The sequence below is a fragment of the Theobroma cacao genome, chromosome 8, assembly GCF_053813885.1.
Source record: "Theobroma cacao isolate CCN51 chromosome 8, ASM5381388v1, whole genome shotgun sequence".
NCBI lineage: Eukaryota > Viridiplantae > Streptophyta > Magnoliopsida > Malvales > Malvaceae > Theobroma > Theobroma cacao.
The window spans coordinates 2,714,926-2,740,713 of NC_142646.1; the positions used below are offsets into that span (position 1 = coordinate 2,714,926).

General features: G+C 35.2%; 4 protein-coding genes across 6 annotated transcripts; 3 read left to right on the top strand and 1 right to left on the bottom strand.

Moving 5' to 3' along the window:
* Nucleotides 1–106: 106 nt before the first annotated feature.
* Nucleotides 107–3,244, bottom strand: LOC18591703 (cyclin-B2-4-like). 2 transcript variants are annotated; one of them, XM_007017968.3, is made up of 12 exons: nucleotides 3,008–3,244; nucleotides 2,733–2,798; nucleotides 2,491–2,626; nucleotides 2,133–2,189; nucleotides 1,992–2,037; nucleotides 1,757–1,909; nucleotides 1,540–1,665; nucleotides 1,275–1,364; nucleotides 947–1,168; nucleotides 749–847; nucleotides 477–655; nucleotides 107–386 (listed from the first exon to the last, which is right to left on the bottom strand). In XM_007017968.3, exons 2-12 carry the CDS (start codon nucleotides 2,785–2,787, stop codon nucleotides 242–244), a joined length of 1,308 nt encoding a protein of 435 aa, XP_007018030.3. In that variant the 5' UTR covers nucleotides 2,788–2,798; nucleotides 3,008–3,244; the 3' UTR covers nucleotides 107–241. The 2 variants fall into 2 exon arrangements, with proteins under 2 accessions (XP_007018030.3, XP_088664895.1); XM_088808769.1 differs by having other exon boundaries at nucleotides 477–847.
* A 3,292-nt stretch (nucleotides 3,245–6,536) lies between these two features.
* Nucleotides 6,537–9,902, top strand: PUB15 (Plant U-Box 15). The gene is made up of 4 exons (XM_018125416.2): nucleotides 6,537–6,893; nucleotides 7,232–7,348; nucleotides 8,079–8,504; nucleotides 8,847–9,902. The coding sequence occupies exons 1-4, from the start codon at nucleotides 6,537–6,539 to the stop codon at nucleotides 9,900–9,902; spliced, it is 1,956 nt and encodes a 651-aa protein (XP_017980905.2).
* Nucleotides 9,903–12,891: 2,989 nt separating this feature from the next.
* LOC18591705 (catalase isozyme 1) lies at nucleotides 12,892–16,855 on the top strand. The gene is made up of 8 exons (XM_007017972.3): nucleotides 12,892–13,111; nucleotides 13,573–13,669; nucleotides 14,145–14,422; nucleotides 14,723–15,499; nucleotides 15,674–15,763; nucleotides 16,209–16,276; nucleotides 16,385–16,478; nucleotides 16,591–16,855. Exons 1-8 carry the CDS (start codon nucleotides 13,097–13,099, stop codon nucleotides 16,648–16,650), a joined length of 1,479 nt encoding a protein of 492 aa, XP_007018034.3. The 5' UTR covers nucleotides 12,892–13,096; the 3' UTR covers nucleotides 16,651–16,855.
* Nucleotides 16,856–19,649: 2,794 nt separating this feature from the next.
* On the top strand, nucleotides 19,650–25,553 carry LOC18591706 (Plant regulator RWP-RK family protein). 2 transcript variants are annotated; one of them, XM_018125859.2, is made up of 5 exons: nucleotides 19,650–20,172; nucleotides 20,505–21,919; nucleotides 22,562–22,609; nucleotides 22,699–23,668; nucleotides 23,979–25,553. In XM_018125859.2, exons 2-5 carry the CDS (start codon nucleotides 21,011–21,013, stop codon nucleotides 24,857–24,859), a joined length of 2,808 nt encoding a protein of 935 aa, XP_017981348.2. In that variant the 5' UTR covers nucleotides 19,650–20,172; nucleotides 20,505–21,010; the 3' UTR covers nucleotides 24,860–25,553. The 2 variants fall into 2 exon arrangements, with proteins under 2 accessions (XP_017981348.2, XP_017981349.2); XM_018125860.2 differs by having other exon boundaries at nucleotides 20,896–21,919.
* Nucleotides 25,554–25,788: the final 235 nt, after the last annotated feature.

Consider the following 25,788-nt stretch of genomic DNA (forward strand, 5'->3'; position numbering starts at 1 on the left):
ATATAGATTTGGATGGAACAGTTTTACAATTATTTTACTCTACAGGTAGGAGAAAAAGAAACAAACATCCTCCTCCTGCTATGTTCAAATAAAATGTAAATCGAAAGGCAGAATTCAAAGGGCAAACACCAAGTCAGTATTTATATATCCCAGGGGCAACTTTGTGTTGCTCAATGGCATCCCTCCCCCCCTCAGGTTCCTAGTTAGTAGGATTTGATCAATCATTGCCTTTTCAGCAGTGCTAGAATCTAGCCTCCAAGAGAAAAGTTGCTGGCTCAGTTTTTGCAGCATAACCATACTTAGATGTACTGTACTTCCTGTGTACACCTGTAAGTTTCCCTGTCCCGGCCTTCTGATGGAAAGTAACCATCATTCTTGAGCAATCCCTTCACAAACACAAGAAACAACAGTAAGTTTTAACTGGGAACAAAACATTTGCTGCAAATTCAGCAGAACAAAGAAACTAAAAGACTTACGTAAGCTGCTCTTCCGAGTAGGCAGTATACCACTCACTGGTCTTGGTCCAATTCTTAGACCCACTAATAGTACACTGAGCAGTGAAAATAGCAGCAGCAGCTAATAAAGAAGGTGGAAACTTGAGCATTTCATATTCAACTAGGCAAAGCTCGATCATGAAGAATGACAGAAGCTCAAGCTGGTTCAAAGTCACAATTACCGTCATCTCAGATTCATTTAACAATATTGCTGGATAATAAAGACAAGATGGCAATGTTTTGTTGTCACAAACCTTCTTGTTAGATTGAGCGGCTTTGAGAAATCTCCTCATAAACACATACGGTGTAGGAAAAGATAGATTGAATTGTAAGGTATTGATCATCAGTTTCTCCTGCAAATCAAGAGGCAATACATGTCATTCCTATTTCTGATTGAGTGATGTTAAAAAAATATGGGTGAAATTATGAAAACTCAATGTTGAATTGCAAACCATATCAAGCACTTCTTTCCTGCTGTAGGCCTTGTCAGAAATCAGAATCAGATCCTCTACAACAGGAACAGAAACTTCTTCATATTTGCAGGCAAGAAGCATGGCTGTTACTCCAACCAGCTGAAGTTTCTTTCTCACTACTTGTTGAACTGCTAAAAATCTATCGATTAGATTTACTGTCAGATATAAGGTCTCCTCCATCAGTTCAAACTTGTAGTGTACCTGTCATTCCATAATGCTCATTAACGATGGATTTTCAATTACCAGGATTCTACCTAATTCACTTCCTAACCCAGATGCAAGTCAATCAATGCAACAGTTTGCATACCTCTATCAGCCAGTCAATAAGGATACCTCTCATCCTCTCGTTAATGTCACATTGCAGCGCCATATAATTTGGAGGAACACAACCAGTACACTGCAAAAATTACACATACAGGTTCAGAAAATCAACCCTCCAAAAGAATTGACGAATAAATGTTTGCAATTGAGCATCAAATTAGGTAGAACTAAAAATATTAACTAGCAAAAAGAAGGCTTCATCTCTCCCTCTTTCTGTTCAAATAAAACAATGAAAATAGAAAGCTAGTCACCTCTGCTTTCCTGTAGAATTTGTATAAATCATCAATGTACTCAACAACTGCAAGGGGATTCTTTTTGTCACAAATATCAATGTCCAAAAAAGGCTCTTCATCCACGTCTTCCATCTCAACCTCCTCCTGCAGGGGAGACAAAGAATCAGTGCAATTCCGAAGAAAAGCATGAGATTGATTGATGGATGAGTTTACAGTAAAGGGGGGTGTCCTATACCATCCGGTCAATCTCCTCCAGCATAGCTTCTGTGTGTTGCACAAACATTGGCACATCGGAGTCACTACTTGCCTTAGGGTCGTCCACATCTATAATGGTGCAATCTTCAGATTCATTTGAAACTGGTACTGACTGGAGTGACTTCTTTACTTCCTGTTAATGTAATTAACCAATAATTTAATGTTACTGAATAATTGAGGATAACACCAAATTCTTTCATTGTAAAAAGCGGTACCTCAGGTTTGTTTTGCTGCTTGTTAGCCATCTGGGCAGCAAACTTTCTGAATAGAAAAAATCATAAGCAAACGGATCATGAAGAAGACATATTTTGGCATTCAGAGCAAACATCATAAAACTAAAGAAAAAAGTTACCGACCTAGTAATTGGTCTATGCGCAGGTATGGGTGGGATCTTATTACAGACTGCATTTCTTCTGAATTCAAAGAGAAAAAAAATGGAAAAAGAATATCAAAACTTTGCCTTAATAATAAATCTTCAATTTCTTGCTGCTGAGAAAGAGAGAAATAGAAATCTATTTTTAAAAAATGAAGAAAAAAGTCTCTTTTTTGGACCCATAAATACCAAGACAAACCCCACTCTTCATACACATAATTTATTCAATCTCATTCAGGAATCAGAAACAAAACCAACAATAGCTAACTCAAAAAGATCTACTTTCTTTTCTTTTCTTTTCTCAGCAACCAAACAGAGAGAGGATTTAAGAAAGTACGCACTCAGATAAAGGTCTCTTGTTCACTGCACAAGGGTAAGATGGAGCTCCAATTACGTTCCGATTAATGGTGCTCAATGCTCTTCGATTCTGCCCAGACGCCGCCACAAACTTCCCACCTTCTCTGGCACGCAAACCCCCTTTCATTGCAAATTACAAAGAAAAAACATTTCTTTAATACTTAAATTTCAAAAATTTATCTAAATATAAAAAGAGGGGTTACAGAGATGGGTTTGAATTAAGCACCTTGAAGATGTGAGGGTCCGATGACTCCAGGATTGTTCTCATCCGATCCAGCCATTTCTCCCGTATCTACAAACAACAGCTATAAACAATAAGAATCCACTTGATATAGACATCCCTGAACTTCAGACAAAGATCATCAAGACCGCCCTTCAATCAAAATTAAAAATTAAAAAAAAAAAACCATTTTTTAAAAATTTTTAAATTGAAAGAATTGGCAAAGACCCAATAAAGAAAGACGATCAACAGATCATTAAATTAGGATAATTTTCAAGAACCTTTCACAAAAGAGTTTCCCCGTTGATCTCTCCCCGCTCCCAGATTCCAAAACCCCGTTTCCTTGGATGTTTCACTTCACTGAAAAAGGAAATCGAACAGAGAGATTACTCAAGAGAATGACATTTGAGGCTTGAGCAGCGATCGAGTGATCTCTCTGTCTCCCTCTCTCTCTTTCTCTTCTTGTTCAGGCTTTTTGGGGGGTTTTGCACAGAAAAAGACGAAATTATGAAGGGAAAATTGAGACGCAAAGAGCGGATATATGTCCGCACATGGCCTTTCTTCATTTTTAAAACTAACGGCTAGTAAATCCTAGCCGTCCGATCTTATAGATGGAAAGTCGCGTTCTTCTGTGTGCGCTTAACGGCTACCTTACCATGTGCTTTCAAAATTTTCCTTTTTTATTTCTATTTTCTTTTCTAGTAGGAATAACATTTTCCCTTCTACCTAAAAAGCTACCCCTTTGTCGCTTGATTACTAGTCTTATTCAATTCTTACGGATAACATTACCACTGCTTGCTTTACCTTACTTCTCTATGACGTACCAGTAACATTCTGCCACGTTGCCTGGAAGTGTATATCAACACTATTCTTCTCCACCGTTTGATGATTTGATTTTGTTATTATCAGGGCTACACTTCCTTCTATCCATGATGGGAAATCCATGATCATCAATCAGGGTCCAATCAAGAAACCCACAAAACCCTCCCACATGTTATTATAGAGTTGACTTTAGAGCTAAGCAGAGAATTCAGTTGAATTTGAAATAATCGATTCAATAAGTTTTGGTTCTTAAATTGATTAGAGAAATCGATTTTTTTTTCAATTTATTTTATTGATTTTTTATATTCAAAATTTACTATTGAATCGATTGAACAAATCAATAATTAATAATATACTTTTTTATTATATATTTTAATATTTTAAAACAATAATATTTTTGTAAGTTAAATTTATTTATATTAAAATGTAGAGATAAGTAATCTTACTTATTTTTTTTAAAAAAATCGTTATTGTAAATATTGTTGAAAATTATTAAAAAAAGTAATGATAAATATTATAATCAACGGGTATTAATTGATTTCTATTATTTTATTTTTAACATACATTTTGATTAATTTAATTATTTTTTGTGAAAATTTGGTTTGTTTGATTTTACAAATGCGAACCCATTCAATACACGTCGAAACAATAGTTGAATCAGACGGACAAGAGATAAAAAGAGTAGGAGATTTTGTATGTGATGAGAAACAGTGAAAAGGAAAGACTCGTGATTATGCTGAATGATTTGGTCTTCAATAATCTGAACAGTCATCCGACAATGAGGAGGGATGGCAGCCTGGCACTGGCAAATTTTAGCAGTCCCAGTCCAGTGCTTATTGTTTCACAAACAAATAAACAGAGATTTATTAATTATAAAATGGAAATAATCGAGAAAGCCGTTGGCCTTGCCCAAAACCCTACAAAAGTTTCCATTTAATAGGAGGGGTGAGCAATAATTTATATGCGCCTTAAGGAACTTCAACTTTGAATGATCAACCTTATTTTTATTTAAATTAATATTTAGGTAGTGTTTGGTATTTTATAATATTATGTAATTATAGATAATGTAATTATAAATAATACAATTATAAATAATGTGATTACAGAAAAAATAATATTACAGTGTTTTGTATACAAGTAAAATAATGATTAAAATATAAAAAAGTTAACATAATAGAGTTTGTTTACAAATATTTTATTAGGAATGTAATGTTAATTTTCAGAATTACCCTTATTTATTAAAATGCAAGTTTAATATACTTGTATTTTTTATTGTTAATTTTTATATAATATCATCTCTTAAATATATTTTTATTGTCATATATTTTATATTTATTTGTTATTATAATTTTATATATTTTATTTTTATTTTTAATATAATTTTTATATTATATATTTTATTTTAATTTCTTTAACCTATATTATATAAATTTTAATTTCTTATATTTTATTTCAATTTTTAATTCTTATATTATATATTTTCTTTTAATATTTTTTATTTTAATTATAATATTACAAAATATTTTTAACAAAATAATAAAATTGAAGGGTAAAAATATATTTAATAACATTACAGAGTGCAATGTAATGTGATTGCATTAGTTTTGGACTGCAATCACATTACATCCCTTAGCTGCAATATAATTGCATTGTAATCTTACATTACAGTGGTCTGTTGCAAAACAAACACTGCAATGTAATTTAATTGGACGCATTACAGAAAATGTGCTTCCACTTCCCTTATATAAACGCTACCTTATATATATATTTAAACTGAGCATTTGGTTTTTGGAGGGGGTACAGATGGCAAGAATATTTTAAGCCTAATTAAATACTATATATGTTTATTCCTTTGTTTGAGGAACAAAAAAACTACATATTCTATTATAGGTTAATAGTCATTAATATTTGATATTTTGACTCAATACAAGCTTTTTTTTTTTTTGTTTTTTTTTGCCTTTTACTAATTACATTTAACATGGGTGTTTAATTTTTAATATTTGATATTTTGATGTATATATATAATTGTGATACCAAATTATTATAGGTAAAATATATGGAACAAAAGGTGTATATATATAATATAAGTATCGATATCTTATGTCATAATTTGTTTCTTTTCGTGTTGTATGTTGTATAATTTTTCCTTCTAAACTCATCACTCTCCCTTTTTTTATTTTTTGATTTTTATTGACTGAAGTTGGAAGTAATTAATAGTAAAGGAGTCATTGAACACCAATTGACTAATTATCTCCTAGCTAATTTGAATTGGAAAAAAGGGTCATGGAGGTTCTTCAACAATGTTGCTATTCTCTTTGTTTTTGTCAAACATAAACAAATTGAACAAAGGAAAGATGAAGCTACCAGTTTTGTTGACGATATGCGCCATATCATGCTGTAGCTTATCGTATAACTTAATTAAGCTTTGCATGCAGAGATGAATTTGGAAATGATTCGATCATGAATTTTTTTTTATGATGTATTAATTTGAGTAATAGATGTGAAATTGATTTGTAATGAAAGGGGAAAGAAAGGATTTCAATAGTTAAAATATGTGAAAATGAAGAAGAAAGAATCTTGGTTTTCATATTTGGCGAAGGTTGTAGGAACGTTGAATGATTTACATGTGTGATTCTCTGAGATCAAAGCAAACTATGGCTGTCCATGAAAGGGTAACAAACTTTCAAAAGGGTTTCTATTTTAAGAACCAAAACCCCGCGAAGTTTATTGTAACAGACCCGGAAAGCACGCAAAGAGAGTACAGGGACCAAGAAACACAGGGAACACCAGCATTCATGGAAACCGGGGTTAGGGTTTTATGTTTCTCTGATTTCCCCCAACCCTCTTCATTTCTGCAGATGATTCACGTTTAACATTTTTCTTTTTTGAAGCCATAACTGGAAATATCTAGTCTGCAAACAAACATCTTGCAAAGAGAAAAGCCATAGACAGTCCCTCTAGTTGTCCAGGGAGGGGGACAAACTGCAGATGGCGATGGACGGAGAGAGAGATGGAGATGGTGAAGATGGAGGCGCGGAGACCATGGAGGAAGAGAATGAACCGAATTCACCAAACGCGCGAGAGGAAACTGTTGATTTGGTTCAGGAATCAGTGAGCCTGATTGAATATGCTGCTCGGTTTGGAGATTACCGAAGGACGCAGAGAAGAGAATGTTACAACCTCGTCAGGCGTATGAAGATTTTGTTGCCATTATTCGATGAGATTCGGGACCTTGGTTCCCCGATTACCCAGAACGGCATCGTTTCTTTGTCAAAGTTGAATAAAGCACTTCGTTTGGCAAGGAAACTACTGAAAACTTGCAATGAGGGTAGCAAGATTTATCTGGTGAGGACCTATGTTTGTACATTTGATATCAAGATAAAGCAACCTATCCACTTCAAAGAGCTCAAGATTCAATTCAAAACCAAAAACCTTGATTCCTTATTTTTGTTATTTCTTAACTTTATATCAAATAAGAGATGTTGATGATAAACTACAATTAATTTAAATTTTAAACAAATTCAATGGATAAGCTAATTTAATAATTTCGTTTTGAATCTTGAGCTTTTGAAGTAAATAGGTTGCTTTATGTTTCACATTTGGAGTCTCATTTTTTATATATGAAGAACTCAGAAATTCTCATTAATTGTTGCTTATTTTAAGACTTTTCCTTTGTCATTAAGGCGTTGGAGACTGAGACTATGATGATCAAATTTCACACTGTTTATGAAAAATTAAGCCAGGCTTTGGATGAGTTGCCTTTCGATGAACTTGAGGTTTCTGACGAAGTGAGGGAACAGGTACGAAAATTTCCTCTTTTCTTGTCTTCGAATGATTTTTCTGACAGGAAAACTGTATTTGATGCCTTCAGCCATCTTAATCTCATAGCTAAAAAAGATAGACGCAACAACAGTTGCCCACAGTTGGCATTTGAAGTATAAACAAGTCAGGGACTCAACTGTGTACGGTTGGATCAATTAAGTATCTAATAACATAACATTCGGGAACACAGGAAAGTTGGCAAGGCCTTCTGCCATTCCAAATCTTATTTCATCAGCAGGTTTTGGAACGAAACTGGGGCGTTGACATGTATGTAATATAGACGAAGATGTTAATTTGAGAGCCCTATAATCCTGATGGGAAAATTTGATAGGATAGGTTAAATTTTTTTTCTTTTGAAAAACCAAATTTCTTTATAAAAAGAATAAGATAGTGCTGGATGGTACAAAACAATGAACAAAAACCACTAAAGATGAAAATGGCTCCAAAAGTAACCAATTGCCAGCATCATATCTTGTTGTCTTTTAATGTCAGCTTTGACTGTCTGAGGATGAGTTGAATTTGTCATCTTTTCACGCTTTTAGGGTTTCAATGTGTAAGATAACATCACTTAGCCTCCACGGAATAAGATAAGTTACTATTCAGGGTTTTAAAGATTTTAATTAATGACTTTTTGCTCTATTCAAACATCATGTTTATTTAGAATTTATTAATTACTCTAAGAATTTTTGTCTTGCGGTTGTTATTCAGGTTGAGCTAATGCAAACACAATTAAGTCGAGCTAGAAAGAGAACAGATACACAGGATATAGAACTTGCAGTAGATTTGATGGTGGTATCCTCAAAAACTGATGAAACGAATGCTGCTGATATAGCCATAATAGAAAGGCTGGCCAAAAAGCTAGATCTGCATTCCGTGGAGGACTTGAAGATAGAAAGTATATCTGTGAGGAATCTTGCTAAAGAAAGAGGCCAAACTTCAGAGTCTACACAGCAAATCATAGAACTTCTCAACAAATTCAAGCAAATATTAGGCATGGAAGTGACAAATATCCTTGATGATCCTGTCATGCCTAAAATGTTGGTGAAGTCCCAATCTTTAATAATTCCTCCTGAGTTCCTCTGTCCAATCACACTTGAATTAATGTCAGATCCTGTTGTTGTTGCAAGTGGACAGGTAATGTGATATCCATGCGCTAAATTCAAATTTGTACACTGGTTCTGGGGGACTAAAGGAAAATTCACTTAAGATATGAATCACACACGGAAAAGAATTATATACATACGATCTGTACAGAAAGATACGTACAAGACAACCCACATGAAAAGGGTCCAATATCTTAAGTTAATTCTCCTTTATCTTGTATTTTTTAGAACATAAGTGAGCTCTTTTATAGTTTCCCTTAATGTTCTTTTATCCTGAATTTCTTTATGTCATTCACCTTACCAGATCATGATGTTATGCGATTGAAAAACTGGTTAATTTACTCTTGTTTCATTGTTTTCCATCCAAATTCAGACATTTGAAAGAGAAAGCATACAGAAGTGGTTTGATTCTAACCATCGCACCTGCCCAAAGACCAGGCAGACTCTAGATCACTTGTCACTGGCGCCAAATTATGCCCTCAAGAACCTTATCACCGAATGGTGTGAGAAGAACAATTTCAAGGTCCCCAAGAAAGAGGATCTTGCATCTTCCGAGGGCTCGTCTGCAGAACACATAGAGAAAATCACATTTTTGGTTGGGGAACTATCTTCCAGTCAATTAGAAGTGCAGAGAACGGCAGTAAAGGATATTCGTATGCTTTCCAAAGAGAACCCAGAGAACAGAATTTTGTTTGCTAAATGTGGAGCGATTCCACCACTGGTGCAGCTGCTGTCCTATCCAGATTCTATAATACAAGAGCATGCTGTGACAGCCTTGTTGAATCTATCCATCGATGAGTCTAATAGGAAGCTCATAACTAATGAAGAAGCAATACCAGCTATAATCGAAATCTTGCAAAATGGAAGTATGGAGTCAAGAGAGAACTCTGCAGCAGCTTTATTCAGCTTGTCAATGCTTCCCGAAAACAAAGTAACAATAGCTCTGGCAGGTGGCATTCCCCCACTGGTAGATTTGTTGCAGAACGGGACGATTAGAGGTAAAAGAGATGCTGCCACCGCACTGTTCAACTTATCTCTCAACCATGCAAACAAGGCCAGGGCCATTGATGCTGGTATTGTACCACCTTTACTGCTGTTTCTCGAGGACAGGAACCTGGACATGGTTGATGAGGCCCTCTCCATCTTCTTAACTCTTGCAGAGCACCCGGAAGGGCGACATGAGATCGGTCAGCTTTCATTCATTGAAACTCTGGTTGACTTCATCAAAGATGGCACCCCTAAGAACAAGGAGTGTGCAACCTCGCTTCTTCTTTCGTTGGGTTCGAGTAATTCATCTCACACTCTTGCAGCCCTTCAGTTTGGTGTGTACGAGCATTTGATTGAGATCTCCCAGAGTGGAACAATAAGAGCACGGAGGAAAGCAAATGCGCTTTTACAGCTTATGAGCAAGTCTGAACAAATTCCATAAATTTTTACCACTGCAATCTAAATTCTCAATTAATTGTTGATTATGCTTTTCATTTCATTTTGGGGTCAATTCGCTTTGCTCATGTTGAACAACTACGGAGATGATGGTATCTGTTCATTGATATCAATTCACTGTGGTCGGTACGTAATTTGGAGCAAGTATCCTTTGCTTGTACTTGCTGCGTATTAGTCTTTGATTTTCCTAAATTTTTCCCATTAGTTTCTAGTTAACGTTAGAGTCGTAAACACATCTTATCGCTGAATTACTAACGCTTATTACAACTTTTTTTTGGGTAATTATCTCAAAATTATATTTATAAATTTATTTTCATGATTTCGTTTTCTTTCATATTAAAAAATTTAATCAAAATTTAAATTATAAAAAATTTAAATTTAAATATAAAATATATCAAAATCAAAATTTTTATCATAATTTCCATAAAAATATAAAATAAATATTTTTTAAATACGGAAATTTAATATTGAAATTGGTTGAAATGAGTATTGGCTAGTCTAAAGTTTTGAACTTTGAAGTACAGTGACGTGCACAATCTGCTCATTTATCAATTAGAAAACTCCCTTCAAAAGGGTAAGATTTTGTACTTCTTTTTCCATATCAGAGCATTACAGGTCATCAAAATATATCGAAAATAGGTGTATTTTGGTTGTTCAAACCTAATCGAAAGGGAAAAAAAAATTAATTTGCATTCCCACATCGGAAACCTTCTGGACTTCTCTGAAGAATGATCACAAATCGAAAAATATCAAGCATCATTTAAGGAAAACAATGCACAAAATATCAAGCATTGATAAAAACCCAATCCCCTTTCCTCTTTTCTTTTTTCACTTAAAAGGCGCCAAAAAAAAGTGTGATTCTTTCAATTACACGTGGCATAAAAGCATGTAAAAATTTGTAAATGACACAAAATCTTATGGATATGTTTATGAATGTTTAACAAAACTTTCTTTTCTTATTTCTTTTTTTCCGAAATTCTTTGGTTTAAATAACAAAACAACTCCCTAATTATATCAACTTATGTAACTGAAATTCTTTATTTTTATTATACTCAAAAAAATCTTTATTTCTTTATTTATATCTCTAACTCTTTTTTTATTATACCATATAAGCTCTTAATCTGTAATAAAAAATTATCGAATGTCAATTAGTAATTTTTTATCTGATTAGATTACGTAATCACGTGATAACTAAGGTGAAAATTTCACCTTTCATACTTGCCATGTCATATGCTACATAAATAGAAAAATGTCAATTAAGATAGAGTTTAATGATCTATTATTTTATTTAAAATTAAGAATTTATACGAATATGATAAATAATAAAAAGCTTTTTGTATATAAATCAATATGTAAAATATTTTTAAATATAATAAAAATATAAAAATTCAGTTACATGAACGGACATCATTTTGATTTTTTTTTTGTTATTTAAACTAAATTCTTTTTTTTTCTATTATATGTGGGCCCATAGAGGCAGTCTTGTGGCTAAGATGAGCTCAAAGGCCCAGTGAAATCTTATCAGCATATTAGCAAAGCTTAGCAGCTTCCACACTCTCGTAAAAACCTCCAAAAAAACCACACAACTCTTACAAAACTCTATCCGGGCACTTGGGGGGGCTTCAAGGCTTTTAAGGCAGAGGGCACACGTTTCAAGGACTTCATTGCAGACGTGTCATCATGCAGTGGTCATGTCACCTTCTGCCACAAGTGGTTGCGCATTGGCTCTAGGAAAAATCCAATCCCTGGATAAGGATCCATCAATTCCGGACGTTCTCAATTATTTAATTATTTTTTTTTACTTTTCTTGCATTTCTTGCCATAAATAAATTCAATGATATCTCTCTCCGGGCCCCAGCTTCTCCATCTTCATACCATAAATATCGGCGGGGATTCCAATTTCTCGGCCGCTCACGATAATTTGTCTTGTCCCAAATGTTTGAAAATATCTCAAGATTTTTTTAAATATTACTATAATTATATTTTAGTTACATTTTGACAAATTAAAATTTGATGGTATTAATATTTGATTGAAATGGAATTTGTTCAAAACTTATGTTAGAATAATAAAGAATATTTAAAAGTCAATTATATTAGCTTAATTTTTTATGATAAAAAATATAAATATATAAAAACATTTAAGAGATGAAAGTTTTTAATTAAATTCAATTCTTTTTTTTGGAAAAAATCATACATAATTTTCTATTTAGGTAATATTAAACTTATATGCAAGTTTGTTATAATATAAGTAATAGAAAAGTTTAAGAATCTATTTGTTCACGAAAAATGATTATGAATCTATACAATTATTAATATCAATTATGAAATTTAATAATTTATTTTTTTAAATATGAATATTTATTTTTTCTTTTATCAAGATAATGAGTATCAAATTTTAATTATATCTAGAAAGAGATAAAAGTCAATGAGTATTTATAGACATTTGGTAAGGTGATATTTATAAGAAAAAATTTATAATTAATGCATCATTCATTTTTTTAATTGATAAAAATAACATATTAAATAAAAAATTAACTATTTTTAACAAAATCCATAACTAGGTGTTAACAATACGATTATATTTAGAAGGAGATAAAAATCCAATAACTATTTATAGACATTTGTTAAGGCAATATTATAATTAATGTATCATTTATTTTTTAATTGATGAAAATAATATACAAAATAAAATATATTTTTTAAAATAAAAAATTTTAACTAATCTTAACAATATCCGTAAACACATGTTAAAGATAAGATTATATTTAAAAAGAGATAAACATCAATGACTATTTACAGGCATGGTTAAGGCGTGATTATATTATTTTTTAATTAATAAAAATAATATATTTATAAAATAAAATTTTAACAAACCTTAAAAAATATCCATAAGTACACGCTAACAATAAGATTATATTTCGAAAGAGATAAACATCGCCGACTATTTAAGGCGAGACGTGAAACTGGGTGAGAACATTGTAAGAATATCGCGTGGCAAAATAAGCACTGCATTTCCAGATGACGGGGGAGAAAAAATAGAATCGCGAGCCACGAACGCCTATAAATAATCGCCGAATTTAACCGGTCTGCCTCTCCGATTGGCGCACACAAACGCTTCTCTTTTCCTTCTTTTTCGTACCAAACTCTCTCTTCCTCCTGCCGCTGCATTTCCCTTCACTAATGGATCCCTACAAGGTACTCTTTCTCTTCTCCGATTCTAATTATAATTAATAATCGTTTGCTGGATTTAATTCGACTTTGTATTTGTTTTTGACGAATTATTTTCTTCTTTCAATCAAATCTTGCTGAGGTTCGTTTTTGATTGATTCTGTTTCCTTCTTCTTCTTTTTTCCTTTTTTGTTAATTGGATTTCTGTAACGTGGCCTTGTTTGCTTCGATTAAAGTTTTCTTCAGGATGTTCCTAATCGTTTCTTACCTTAAGCTATTAGATGAGAAATCGCTTTTTAGGGAGAAAATTATTTTTGACTTCCGAAGACTGAAGTACTAAAAAGCCATTTCAAATAAGTCTCTTTATAATAATAATTTTGATGAATCGAGTTGAATTTCTTTCTTTTGGTTTTTTTCATTTTTCTCTGCGATTACAGTTCGTTAGTGAATAATCATTCTTTTTGGGTATTCTAAATTGGATGATGCAGTACCGCCCATCAAGTGCTTTCAATTCCCCATTCTGGACAACTAATTCTGGTGCTCCAGTTTGGAACAACAACTCATCACTCACTGTCGGACCCAGAGGTATATGATTTTCTCCCCCTTTTTCTTTTGTTTTTATAGAAATACTACTTGTGTAACTATAATGAAAATCATCCGCTACTGACTGCCAGATTATTAGTCATGATTTTTCTTGAGCACTTTCCTCTTGAGTTGATATTCATTTTGGCAATACTTATGATTATCAAGAGCACTTTATCATTATAATTTGTGCCGCGATCAGCATTTTGTTGTTATAGTTTGCTTAGGTTGTTCCTATTTGATTATATATCACTATCACTAATATAGTAGTCTTATGCAATGCATTCCTGTAACTATTAGACTGAAAACCATCTTTTCCCATTTTTTTTATTAGCTGGGTGGGGGGCTGGGGTTTGCACTTGGCATTTTGTGTCAATCAAATTGTAAAACTTGAAGACTATGTTAATATTCTTTGCGGGAACAATTTTCTTTTAACAAATGTTGTTGATAATTTGGAACCTACATTTCTATTTGACAGGTCCAATTCTCCTTGAGGACTATCATCTGGTGGAGAAGCTTGCCAACTTTGATAGGGAGCGGATTCCAGAACGTGTTGTCCATGCTAGGGGAGCCAGTGCAAAGGGTTTCTTTGAGGTCACCCATGACATTTCTCACCTTACATGTGCAGATTTTCTGCGAGCCCCTGGAGTTCAGACCCCTGTTATTGTACGTTTCTCAACTGTCATCCATGAGCGTGGAAGCCCCGAAACCCTGAGGGACCCTCGTGGTTTTGCAGTGAAGTTTTACACCCGAGAGGTGAGAGTTTACCTGCCACCTCCTCTGTGTCACTAATCTGGTTAGATAATTTGATGGATGCATTTGGTGCCTTCTAATTTTAAAAGGAAGAAGTTTAGAGCACCTGTAACTTTGGTAAAGTCGTTAAAACTTGCTTTGAAGATTTTTTTACTCAAAATTGTATGATCATACTTTTTTATTGGGTTTAAGGTTTATTCATGAATATAATCCTGAGTTTATTATGCATTACTTTGTTGAAATATTGGTTTGATTTTAAACTTGTTGGTCTCTTCATATTCTAAACTTTTCATGTGAACTCAGGGTAATTTTGATCTTGTCGGAAACAATTTCCCTGTCTTCTTTGTTCGTGATGGAATGAAATTCCCTGATATGGTCCATGCTCTTAAACCCAACCCTAAGTCTCACATCCAGGAGAACTGGAGGATCCTTGATTTCTTCTCGCACCATCCTGAGAGCTTGCACATGTTTACTTTCCTCTTTGATGATTTGGGTGTTCCACAAGATTACAGACACATGGAAGGTTCTGGTGTGAACACCTATACTCTGATCAACAAGGCTGGAAAAGCACAATATGTGAAATTCCATTGGAAACCCACTTGTGGGGTCAAATGCTTGCTGGAAGAAGAGGCAATCAAGGTTGGAGGAGCTAATCACAGCCACGCCACTCAGGATCTCTATGACTCAATTGCAGCTGGAAACTATCCTGAGTGGAAGCTTTTCATCCAGACAATGGATCCTGACCATGAAGACAGATTCGACTTTGACCCACTTGATGTGACCAAGACCTGGCCTGAGGACATCTTGCCCCTGCAGCCTGTTGGGCGCTTGGTGTTGAATAAGAACATTGACAACTTCTTTGCCGAAAATGAACAGCTTGCATTTTGCCCTGCCATTGTGGTTCCTGGAATCTACTACTCAGATGATAAGTTGCTTCAGACTCGTATTTTCTCCTACGCTGATACCCAGAGGCACAGGCTTGGACCAAACTATCTGCAACTCCCACCCAATGCTCCCAAGTGTGCTCATCACAACAATCACCATGAAGGTTTTATGAATTTCATGCACAGGGATGAGGAGGTACTGCACCGATTTTCTATTAATCTCTCCTAGCATGACAATTGGTTCCTGATTGTGTAAATGGGTTGAACTAAATGTATATGTTTGTTTTCAAGACACGCATAGATTAAGACATGCATGCTTTAAGTCATGGTGGCCAGTGTTCTGATCAGATGCTATGATGCTGTTTTTCAGATCAATTACTTCCCTTCAAGGTATGATCCTGTTCGTCATGCTGAGAGGTTCCCTATCCCTCCTGCTGTTTGCAGTGGAAGGCGTGAGAAGGTCAGTTCCTGTTACTTCTTCTGTCTGATTTTCAAAGTGATGTTTGTAGTTTCAACCAAGTTTAGCAATGCAGTTCATGTTTGTCCAATTACATGAGCTTATATGTATGTTTTTGCACAATCCAGATCTAGACAACCATTTGCTTGATTTTGACATTTAAATTTTGATATAAAAGCTGCAAAAGAAGCATTTGAAGTAATTATTAATTTCCCACCATCCAATGTTGAAGCAATAGTAAACAGCATGTTTGTCTGATTGCTATGTATAGGGAAGAGGGTAGGGGATGATATTTACTCTCTTTCTTTATGGTTTCTATTTAGGTTTTCAAGCTTTGCGGTGTCTTGTCTCCTTTAAGTTTAGCACACAGCTTCCAAGATTATCTACAAATCGGTATATCTTTGGTTGGTGAGAGTAATGTACTTACTAAGTCTTTTGGTTGATGCAGTGCATTATTGAGAAGGAGAACAACTTTAAACAGCCAGGAGAGAGATACCGATCCTGGGCACCAGACAGGTATCATTGGGTTCTAAGCTATTTTTAAGTTTTAAATTAAAATAAATGGATAAATCAAAATATCAGTCTCATTTTTCCTTTTATTTTGCTTTGTCTTACTGCAACCAGGCAAGAACGATTCATCTGCCGTTGGGTTGATGCCTTGTCTGATCCACGTGTCACTCATGAAATCCGCAGCATATGGATCACATACTGGTCTCAGGTTAAACTCTCTTCCTCTCAATACTTCTCAAATCATATCAGTGTGAGCTTTATAGGTCTGATCTTTGGAATTAACTTACTCATGTGGTATCAATGACTGACATGTGATACAGGCTTGCAAATCTTTGGGTCAGAAGCTAGCATCTCGTCTCAATGTGAAGCCAAACATTTGAATAGACTATCGACCTGGATGCTTGGAGTTGCAGAGGGTGATGAGCGAGGACCGAAATATATTGGTTGTTTGGGAACCATAAACTTACTGTTGATCCTTTTGTTCTCTGCCATATTGTAATATGTACTAAACAAACCTGCATGTATGTATGTGAGTTTTAACCTGATCGTCCTATTTAATAAATGCTGTATGCATAATATGTACTATTTATTGTCTGACCTGTTCGAATTGAAATTGCACTGCTGCATTGCTTGAGTACCATGCATATTGATAGATGCATGCTTGTCGCTGTGGTATCTTGGCCCTACCTCACGCATTACTTAGCATATTGTCTCAGTCATATCTGGCTTCATGCAGCCAGAAACGGCAATGTCCGAGCGGCAGTGCGGCACTAAACCAAAACTAGAAATAAAAAACAAAATACTACCACTAGCACATTTCTCTTTCAACTCTGTGGGCTTTGCGTCCGCTTTGTTTACTCATATGCATGAATCAAGGCCCGTATGATGGAATCTTCTGCTTATTCTGATCTGAAAGCTTGGCTATCTTCCGAACTTTTAAGAGGCCTGAACTTGAGCATATTGGACCAGAAACGAGTTCGACATCTACTAATCAGATAAACTGATCGAACGACAAATCGGACGCCAGATTCTTTTGTTATGGATAAGTTCATAAAAAAAGAGAGAATAAGAAAATAAAAAAAAAATCAATGGACAATGAACCCTGAAAAAACCGAGGCAAGATCCATTCGGCCCGTGTCCTGAAACCGAGGGTTGTTGCTTGCAGTGGCCAGCCTCGGGTATCTCATTGGAACCAAGGGCTATCTGTCACCCTCCCATCTCGCGCTCGGAGCGTTGCTTCCAAGTTGCTCCTCTCAACTCAACTGGTCGGCTACTCCCTTCCTTTCTCGTCCCCAATCACAAATATGCTGTCCTTGCCAATTATTTTAATTCCTTATCTCTTGGCAAATGTTAATAAATAGTATTTTCTTCGTATTTCAATTTTTTTTTTATAAATTTTATAAAAAAAATTAAAATTGTAATTTTGAAATTTATTAGAATATATATTTAATACTTTTTAATATGAAAAAAATTTATAAAAAATAAAAATATTAAGTGTGAAAAGAGAGAGAGAGAGAGAGAGAGAGACGGAAGGACCAATGGCTTTTAGAAAAAGTTTCCCTTGAACAATCTTTTTGTCATTTTTGGTGGCTTTTGTTAACAATAGTTTTCAGGATTTTCAAACTAATGATGTGAGACAAAGTGCTTAGAAAACTCTCCCCTTCTTGTACAACGTGATTTCAATTTGAATTTTGTTTCTTTGTTTCTAATTCAAACTTATGGCATTTTAAGTTTAACTGCTCCTGAAGTGTTTCCACTAAACACCGAAAGAAGTGAAAGGCAAATCACAATTTCTTTTCCTCCACTCTGTTTTTTTTTTCCTTCCAATCCTTTGCATTCAAACACAGAATTAAAGTAATATTAATGTAAAGGTATACAGATTAGAACCGTGCTATCACCAACGTTGATGAATTAAGATTAAAAATCCTACAACATGCTAGCATTAAATGAATTTAATAATGAAACTAGAATCTTCTTACCTCATAATCAATCCCACCATTACCTTTCAATCCCTTTTATGCACTGTCTGTTTTACACATAAATCTTAAGTCATAACCTTACCTAAACTAAAGATTGCGTACGTGCACACGTTATAAATACTATCCTCTCCGTCTCTATCTCTTTTTTTAGATATCCGAAAGTAAAATTATTTTTAAAACACTTAATATTCTTTTTTTTATGTTATAAATGTATTTTTTTATGATTTTTATACATTTTTTTATTAAAAATGATTGAATATCGTTTATTTTAATTTTTGTGAAAGTCAAAGGAGAAAATATGAAAACGGACAGGAGGATTAATATTTATTTTTTAATTACCTAATGTATTTTGTTTTTTGTGAATTAAATCTTATCAAGTTCTGAGGTTGATATCGGTAATAATGTATTCACATTTCTCTTGGCCCTCAAATTTTGGTCTATATTAAAAGGTCTTGCATGATTGAAACGGTTGGTGCTGGCAGTACACTTTTAATTTTTTTTCAAAGGCGGAGAAACAGTTTTCGGGGGAAAAAACAGGGAGAAATGAAAGAGGAAAAGGTCTACCTACTTTGCGTGGAACGTTGTTGAAATGATTGAGGTTTGTCAAGTTAATGGAGAGGCTGCGGCTCACACTGCCCACCCTTGGCCTCTTGACCAGCGTGGTTTCCTCACGCCAACTTGCCTTGCAACTAAACGTCAACTGTTCTTGACAACAGCCTTTTTTTTTCTACATTAGAATATGCCATTTTACGTTGTTCACATCACAATTTTGATTGTTTGTAAGGCCTAAATAGCAAGAAAAATTCTTGAATTATGATCATCTTTTCAACTAAATTTTTTATCTTTTGCTGTATTCAACCGAATTCTTAATTTATATTTAAATAAATTTTTAATAAAAAATTAATCATCATATTTAATATTTGTTGATATTTTCTATTTATTTTATATAAAAATATGAATTTATATTCGATAGAATGATAATTAATTTTCATTAAAGCGAAAATGGGGAATATAGTCGTACTAGCATTGAACGATTTGGCACTTTTGGAACGTTGTTAAAGAAATGGGGAATATAGCAGAAAATAAGGTACACAGCAGCATGGGGAACACAGAATGATTGACAGACACAAAATCGTTAGAATCAAAGGATCCAGCAGGCAGAAAAAAAAAAAAAGAAAAAGACTTTTAACTTGTGTAAAAATTAAAAAACTGAAGATTTAACTTTTAAAGTGAAGGGGGGAAGGTACCTGTCTGAGTCTGACTCAGGCTGGCTTGGAGCCGGCCATCGTGCACCAGTTGTTTGTTGAATATTATAAATAAAAATAAATAAAATAAAATAAGATTTGTTTGTACTTGTGGAATAAATTAATAGAGAGAGAGAGAGAGAGAGAAGGGAGGGAGGTGGGGTGTGTGGAAGCTGCTGTTGCCGAGGAGTGTGAGTGATGGGGGGGGGGAGAGAAGAGCATCTCGAGACTTTCTTCAAGTGGCACACACTCAAGAAAGCAACCCCATTTTTTTTACCACTTGAAGAAACCTGATTCCACTTATCATTTTAGTAATATTAGTATTACGTAATACAGCAATACCTACCATATTTATATAACAAAGCACAGCAACAGCAAGGCAGATAAATTTGCCTGGTTCTTTATCCAGGTGGGCTGCAAATAGTTGACTTTGTCCACCTAGAATTTCCAAGCCCAAGGAAGGGAGTTGTTTATGCGTGGCGTGGGGCCAATGCTTGAAAGGCAGAATCTTCATTCTCAGTAACCTGGAATCATAAAAGTCTGAGTTTTTCTAGAGTGGGCGCTGATAATAACTATGAGAAGCAACTGGTCATATCCTGTGGAGTTGTGAAGAGAGACAGCCTGTTTCAAGCTTTTATGAGATCTGTCTTTGTTGCTCACGTTCTTGTTCCTGCTTCAGGTTTTTTTTTTTTTCTCTTTGAGCTATTTCAACTTTCAAGAAAAAAAAGTATAATAAAATAAATACAAGGAGAAACATAAAACATAATATAGGTATAGTACCGGTTTCAGATTTGGGGTATCTTCAAGAATCTCCACATAGTACATAGTGAGGTGCTGTCTTTTTTTTTTTTTTTTTGAAAGAAAATGAAAATCTCTTGCGTTTAATGATTAGTGTTTTGGTTTATATTAGTACATAAACCAGATTAGTTAGCTCTGGTAATAGGGATACTTACTTTCATTTAAGCGTATTTTCTTTATTCCTTCTGTTAAAACGAGAATCTTGAATCACAGGTGGTAAAGGTATCAGCTGACCAACTTGGGAAGAATCTGTGGAAAGTGGGATTTTATTTGTTTGTTCTTTTGTTTTCGTTTTCAATTTGTACCGTGAAAATATGGTGCTTCTCAAATTGAGATTTATCCATTGATTGATTCTCGTCTTCCTTGCTGGTGATTTGCATCTTTTCTTTTTCTTCTTTTGACTCATATTTGATGCGGAATAGCGAACGGGAAGCCTAATCTTTATATGATACTCGTTATTTATTCCCTATCCTTTGCCTTGAGCTTTTAGTCGATTGGCTTTGCTGTTTCCGATTCTCTGTGGAATTTCATTATATTCTCATGATCTTATCCAAGTTGGTGTTCCTAACGAATTTGATCCGCCTTGTTTGGTCAATATGGGCAGATTATCTTTTGAAGACTGGAATTCATCCTAGAAGTTATTCTTGTCAAATTTATAGTTGACATTAGATCATCCTGAGGGACCTTGGATTTCTAAATTCAGTGGGAATAAGGCCACCATGGAAGATACCGTTTTCTCACCAGGCGCCATCCTGGGCGGGCCTTCATATTCAGCAATGGACTTTGATTACATGGATGAATTGTTTTTAGATGGATGCTGGTTGGAGACAGCAGAGGGATCCGAATTCCTTACTCTTAGTCCGTCCAGTTCAAATGCTTTCTTTGATCCTGCATTCATGTGGCCTACTTCAGAGTCTAACACTGGTGATTTGGGTGCTGGCCTCTCTCAAATACATAATCAAGGAGAGAACCAGAGATCGTTGTTGCCTGGGAATTCACATATGAATGGGACTCAAGCTGAAAGTTTGGTCAGTCCTCAATTTAGCCACATGGCTGATGTTGACAAAAGTCACAGTCCACATGGTTATTGTATAACTGAAGGTTCTGAGCTGAGCAAAAGGTGGTGGATTGGACCCAGAACTAGTCCAGGTCCCGCAACTTCTGTAATGCAGAGGTTAATTCAGGCACTTGATTACATTAAAGATTTCGCAAAAGAAAAAGATGTCCTTGTACAACTATGGGTACCTGTAAATAGAGGAGGTAGACGTGTTCTAACTACCAGTGAACAACCCTTTTCACTCGATCCCAACAGCCAAAGGCTTGCAAGTTACAGGAACATCTCCGTCAAATATCAATTCCCAGCAGAGGAGGATTCCAAGGACGCAGCAGGACTGCCTGGTCGGGTTTTCCTGAGTAAGGTTCCAGAGTGGACTCCTGATGTCCGATTCTTTAGAAGTGATGAATACCCACGGTTAGGTCATGCTCAACAACATGATGTCCGTGGAACCTTTGCCCTTCCTGTTTTTGAACAAGGTAGCAGAACTTGCTTGGGTGTTATTGAAGTTGTGATGACTACCGAGAAAATCAAGATTCGTCCCGAGCTCGAAAGTGTTTGCAAAGCATTAGAGGTTCTTTTCTTTGCCTGTTTTATGTTTTCCTTTTTGAGAGGTGACGGAATTATGTACTTTTTTCTTGTTCAACAAGTTTATTATTATAGACAGGAATTCTTAATGAATATTAATTTACCTTTGGTGCAAGTCTTGGTAAATAATTACTTGAAATTGCATTTGGAACATGGTCAATCTCATGCATGGAACTAATGATTAATTCATAATGAAACTTTTCTCTTTTTGCTTGAAGAAACATGTTGAGTTTTTAGTGGTTGTCTCATATTAAACTTGTCATTCCTTGTGTAAGTTTGCTTATTGATGTTTTCTTCTATTCTTATTATCTCTTTGGCTATCACATATGAGTAATTGCAAATATTGTTGATGCTGCCACGTTGTTAAATGCATCAGTTTTAAACTAGCTATTGGTAGGAATCTTGTGCTAACACACTACCCAATTTAAGGACAACAAATATTTAAAAGTTCTATTTATTTCTATTCTTGTTTTCATGATTTTTCATTTATATTGAAATAGGAACTACGATTTATACTCTGTCATAGGCAGTTTTGATTAACTTTGTGCTTATAGTTGCATTTTGGAGCAAGCAGTTTGCCAATCAAGTCTTGAGAATGCTCATTAATCCTGTTTTTCTTTACAAGCAGGCTGTCAATCTTAGGAGTTCTATAGCTTCCAGCACTCAAAATGTAAAGGTAAATTCTCTCAGCTATGGAATAAATTCAATTGCTAAGGAGTTCAAAACTTGTTCTTGCACTTATGGGTTAGACTCCCGCTTTATCAGGCATGCAATAAATCCTACCAAGCTGGCTTACACGAGATCAAAGAAGTTTTAAGATGTGCTTGCGACACGCACGGATTACCCCTGGCTCAGACTTGGGTTTCTTGTATCGAGCAAGGTAAAGAGGGCTGCCGGCATTCCACTGATAACTATGTTCATTGTGTGTCTACTGTGGATGATGCTTGCCATATAGGTGATCCTAATATCCTGGGTTTTCATGAGGCTTGCTCCGAGCATCACTTGTTAAAAGGTCAGGGTGTTGCTGGACGAGCATTTATGACTAACCAACCATGCTTCTCAGCTGACATAACTTCCTTTAAAAGGACTGAATATCCTCTTGCTCACCATGCAATGATGTTTAACTTACATGCTGCTGTTTCAATTCGTCTGCGATGCATCCACACTGGTAATGCGGACTTTGTATTGGAGTTCTTCTTACCTACAGACTGCAGAGATCCCGAAGGACAGAAGAAGATGCTTAATTCACTATCCATCATTATACAACAAGTATGCTGTAGCTTACGGGTTGTAACAGATAAAGAGCTAGATGAAGAAACAGATTTGGCACTTAGCGAAGTTATAGCCCCTTCGGATGGCATACCTAGTAGAGATCAGTTATCAAAGGAGCAGTGCACTCATCGTTCACAAAAGCGTTCTTCAGAAAATTCATCTTGGACTGCCAGTCTCACTGAGGTTCAACAGAGCACTAATGCTGCCTTGGGACTTGGAAAGGAAAAACCAAGGGCAATGTTGGATGAAGAATTGTCTGAGTTGAAGCAGCATCATGAACAAGTTGGCCTAAGAGAAAGTGTTGAATGTGGAGATTCCACTTTCAATGAGATTAGCTTTACAAGTTTGGCTATGGGAAAAACAGGAGAGAAAAGGCGTACCAAGGCAGAAAAAACAATCACTTTGCAAGTTCTCCGCCAACATTTTGCTGGAAGCCTCAAAGATGCTGCAAAAAGCATTGGTGGTAAGTTTTATTGCAATAAAGATAAAATTCATTGAATGTTTTGGCTGAATTGTAAGTTTGGTAGATATATAGTCTAATACTGTTTTCTGAAAAGAAGTTATTGTTGAAAAATGGAGAAAGAAAAAGGTTAAATGTTTGAACTAAAGAGGTCTGTCTGTTACTGTAATGGCTACTATCTTTCTGGTTCATGGTATGTGTTTCAGAAAGTATCCTTGCTATATAGCATGGTATGCTAATGAAGATAAATGTATATTTTTCTCTATTATTTCTCTATAATTGATGTCATTTCCTAATTTTCTTCTATTTTCAGTGTGCCCCACAACCTTGAAAAGAATCTGTAGGCAACATGGAATAAAACGCTGGCCTTCTCGAAAAATCAAGAAAGTAGGACATTCCTTACAGAAACTCCAAAACGTCATTGACTCAGTACAAGGTGCCTCTGGTGCATTTCATATTAGTTCCTTCTATTCAAACTTTCCAGAGCTGGCCTCTCCAAAATTATCAGGAACCAGTACATTATCAACCACAAGGCTGAATGATCAGCCAAAGCAAACAAGCATACAGCCTGAGGGTGATAATTTCCTGCCCCAAGCTGCTACTTCAAATTCACCTTCATCCTCATGTAGTCAAAGTTCCAGTTCAAGTCAATGCTACTCCAGTGGAACACATCAACCTTCTAAAATTTCTGGTAATGAAGATCTAACAATCGGAGAAAGCTCTGGGGATTGTGAGCTGAAAAGGGTCAGAAGTGACGCGGAGCTGCATGCTGTAAGTAAAGAAGGACCAAAGCTGTTCCCAAGATCCCAGAGCCTTCGATCTCTCAATGAACAGCTTATTTCTGACAGTCTTCAACCCATATCGAAGAATACTAGCCAGATTGCTCAAGATTTGGATGCTCAAAGGATCAAGGTCACATATGGAGATGAGAAGATCCGACTTCGCATGAAGAATAAATGGCTGTTTAAAGATTTATTGCATGAAATTACACGACGATTTAATATAGATGACATAAGTAGATTTGATCTCAAGTACTTAGATGATGATTCTGAGTGGGTCTTATTAACTTGTGATGCGGATTTGAAGGAATGTATTGATGTATGTCAATCATCTCAGGGCAACACAATTAAACTCTCACTGCAAGTTTCTCATCATCACTTGGACCGTTCTTCAGGTAGCACTGGTCCTTTGTGATCTAAAGTTGTGATGCCAGTGGGTAGTATTCGTAGGAATGCTTTCTCTCATTGATTCAGATTTCAATATTCTCAGGCAACACAATTAAACTCTCATTGCAAGTTTCTCATCATCACTTGGGACAGGTCTTCAGGAAGCACTGGTCTTTCATGATCTAAAGTTGTAGTAACAGCGGGTAGTATTCATATGTATGCTTTCTCCCATTGATACAGATCATGGCTCAAATCTTGCTTGGTAAGTAATGAGAAAATCGATCCTGGCAGCAATCTGTGAAGCAATGTTTTTGAGAGCAGAAATCTTAATCCTCCGTGGTAACAATTACTGTTGTTGGAATGCTGTGTCGAATGAAACAATCGTTTCTTGGCCTAGCTGAAGAAGTTAACTAAAAAGAGAAAAGAAAAATTTGGAAGGAAATAATTCTGACAGGATTCAGGGAAGTAGAGTTTGACGACTGTTTTCTACTGGAGGAACCAGAGGTGGTTTTAAGTTTTAAAAGTTTCATTCAATACCATGAACGCCATCTTAAGCTACCTCTCTGTTTCTGAGGCAGAGGCTTGAGTACATGAAATTGGTGCACTTGGAATCTGTTTCTCTTTTTCTAGATGAGATTTGCTGTATATTTAGTCAAAACTAGAGCAGTAAACTGCTATGTCAAGTGAATTAATCGGAAAAAAAGAAGAGATTTGCTTTCCCAGTTTTTGATTCTTTAGAATATGCCTTACAGATATAAATGTATATATTATCTGTAAGTTAGCTTTTATTTTCTTGATAACAGAGTTTCACTGTAGGCGGTCGGAGCCCAGGGAGTTCATTTCCCTCCATGTGTATTTGTTTTTTTACAGTAACTAGAAAAATAGTAACGGTATTACGAAATGAAGCAAAGAAAGGAGACAATGATTAAGTACTTGTGGAGAGAAACAGTAATCTAT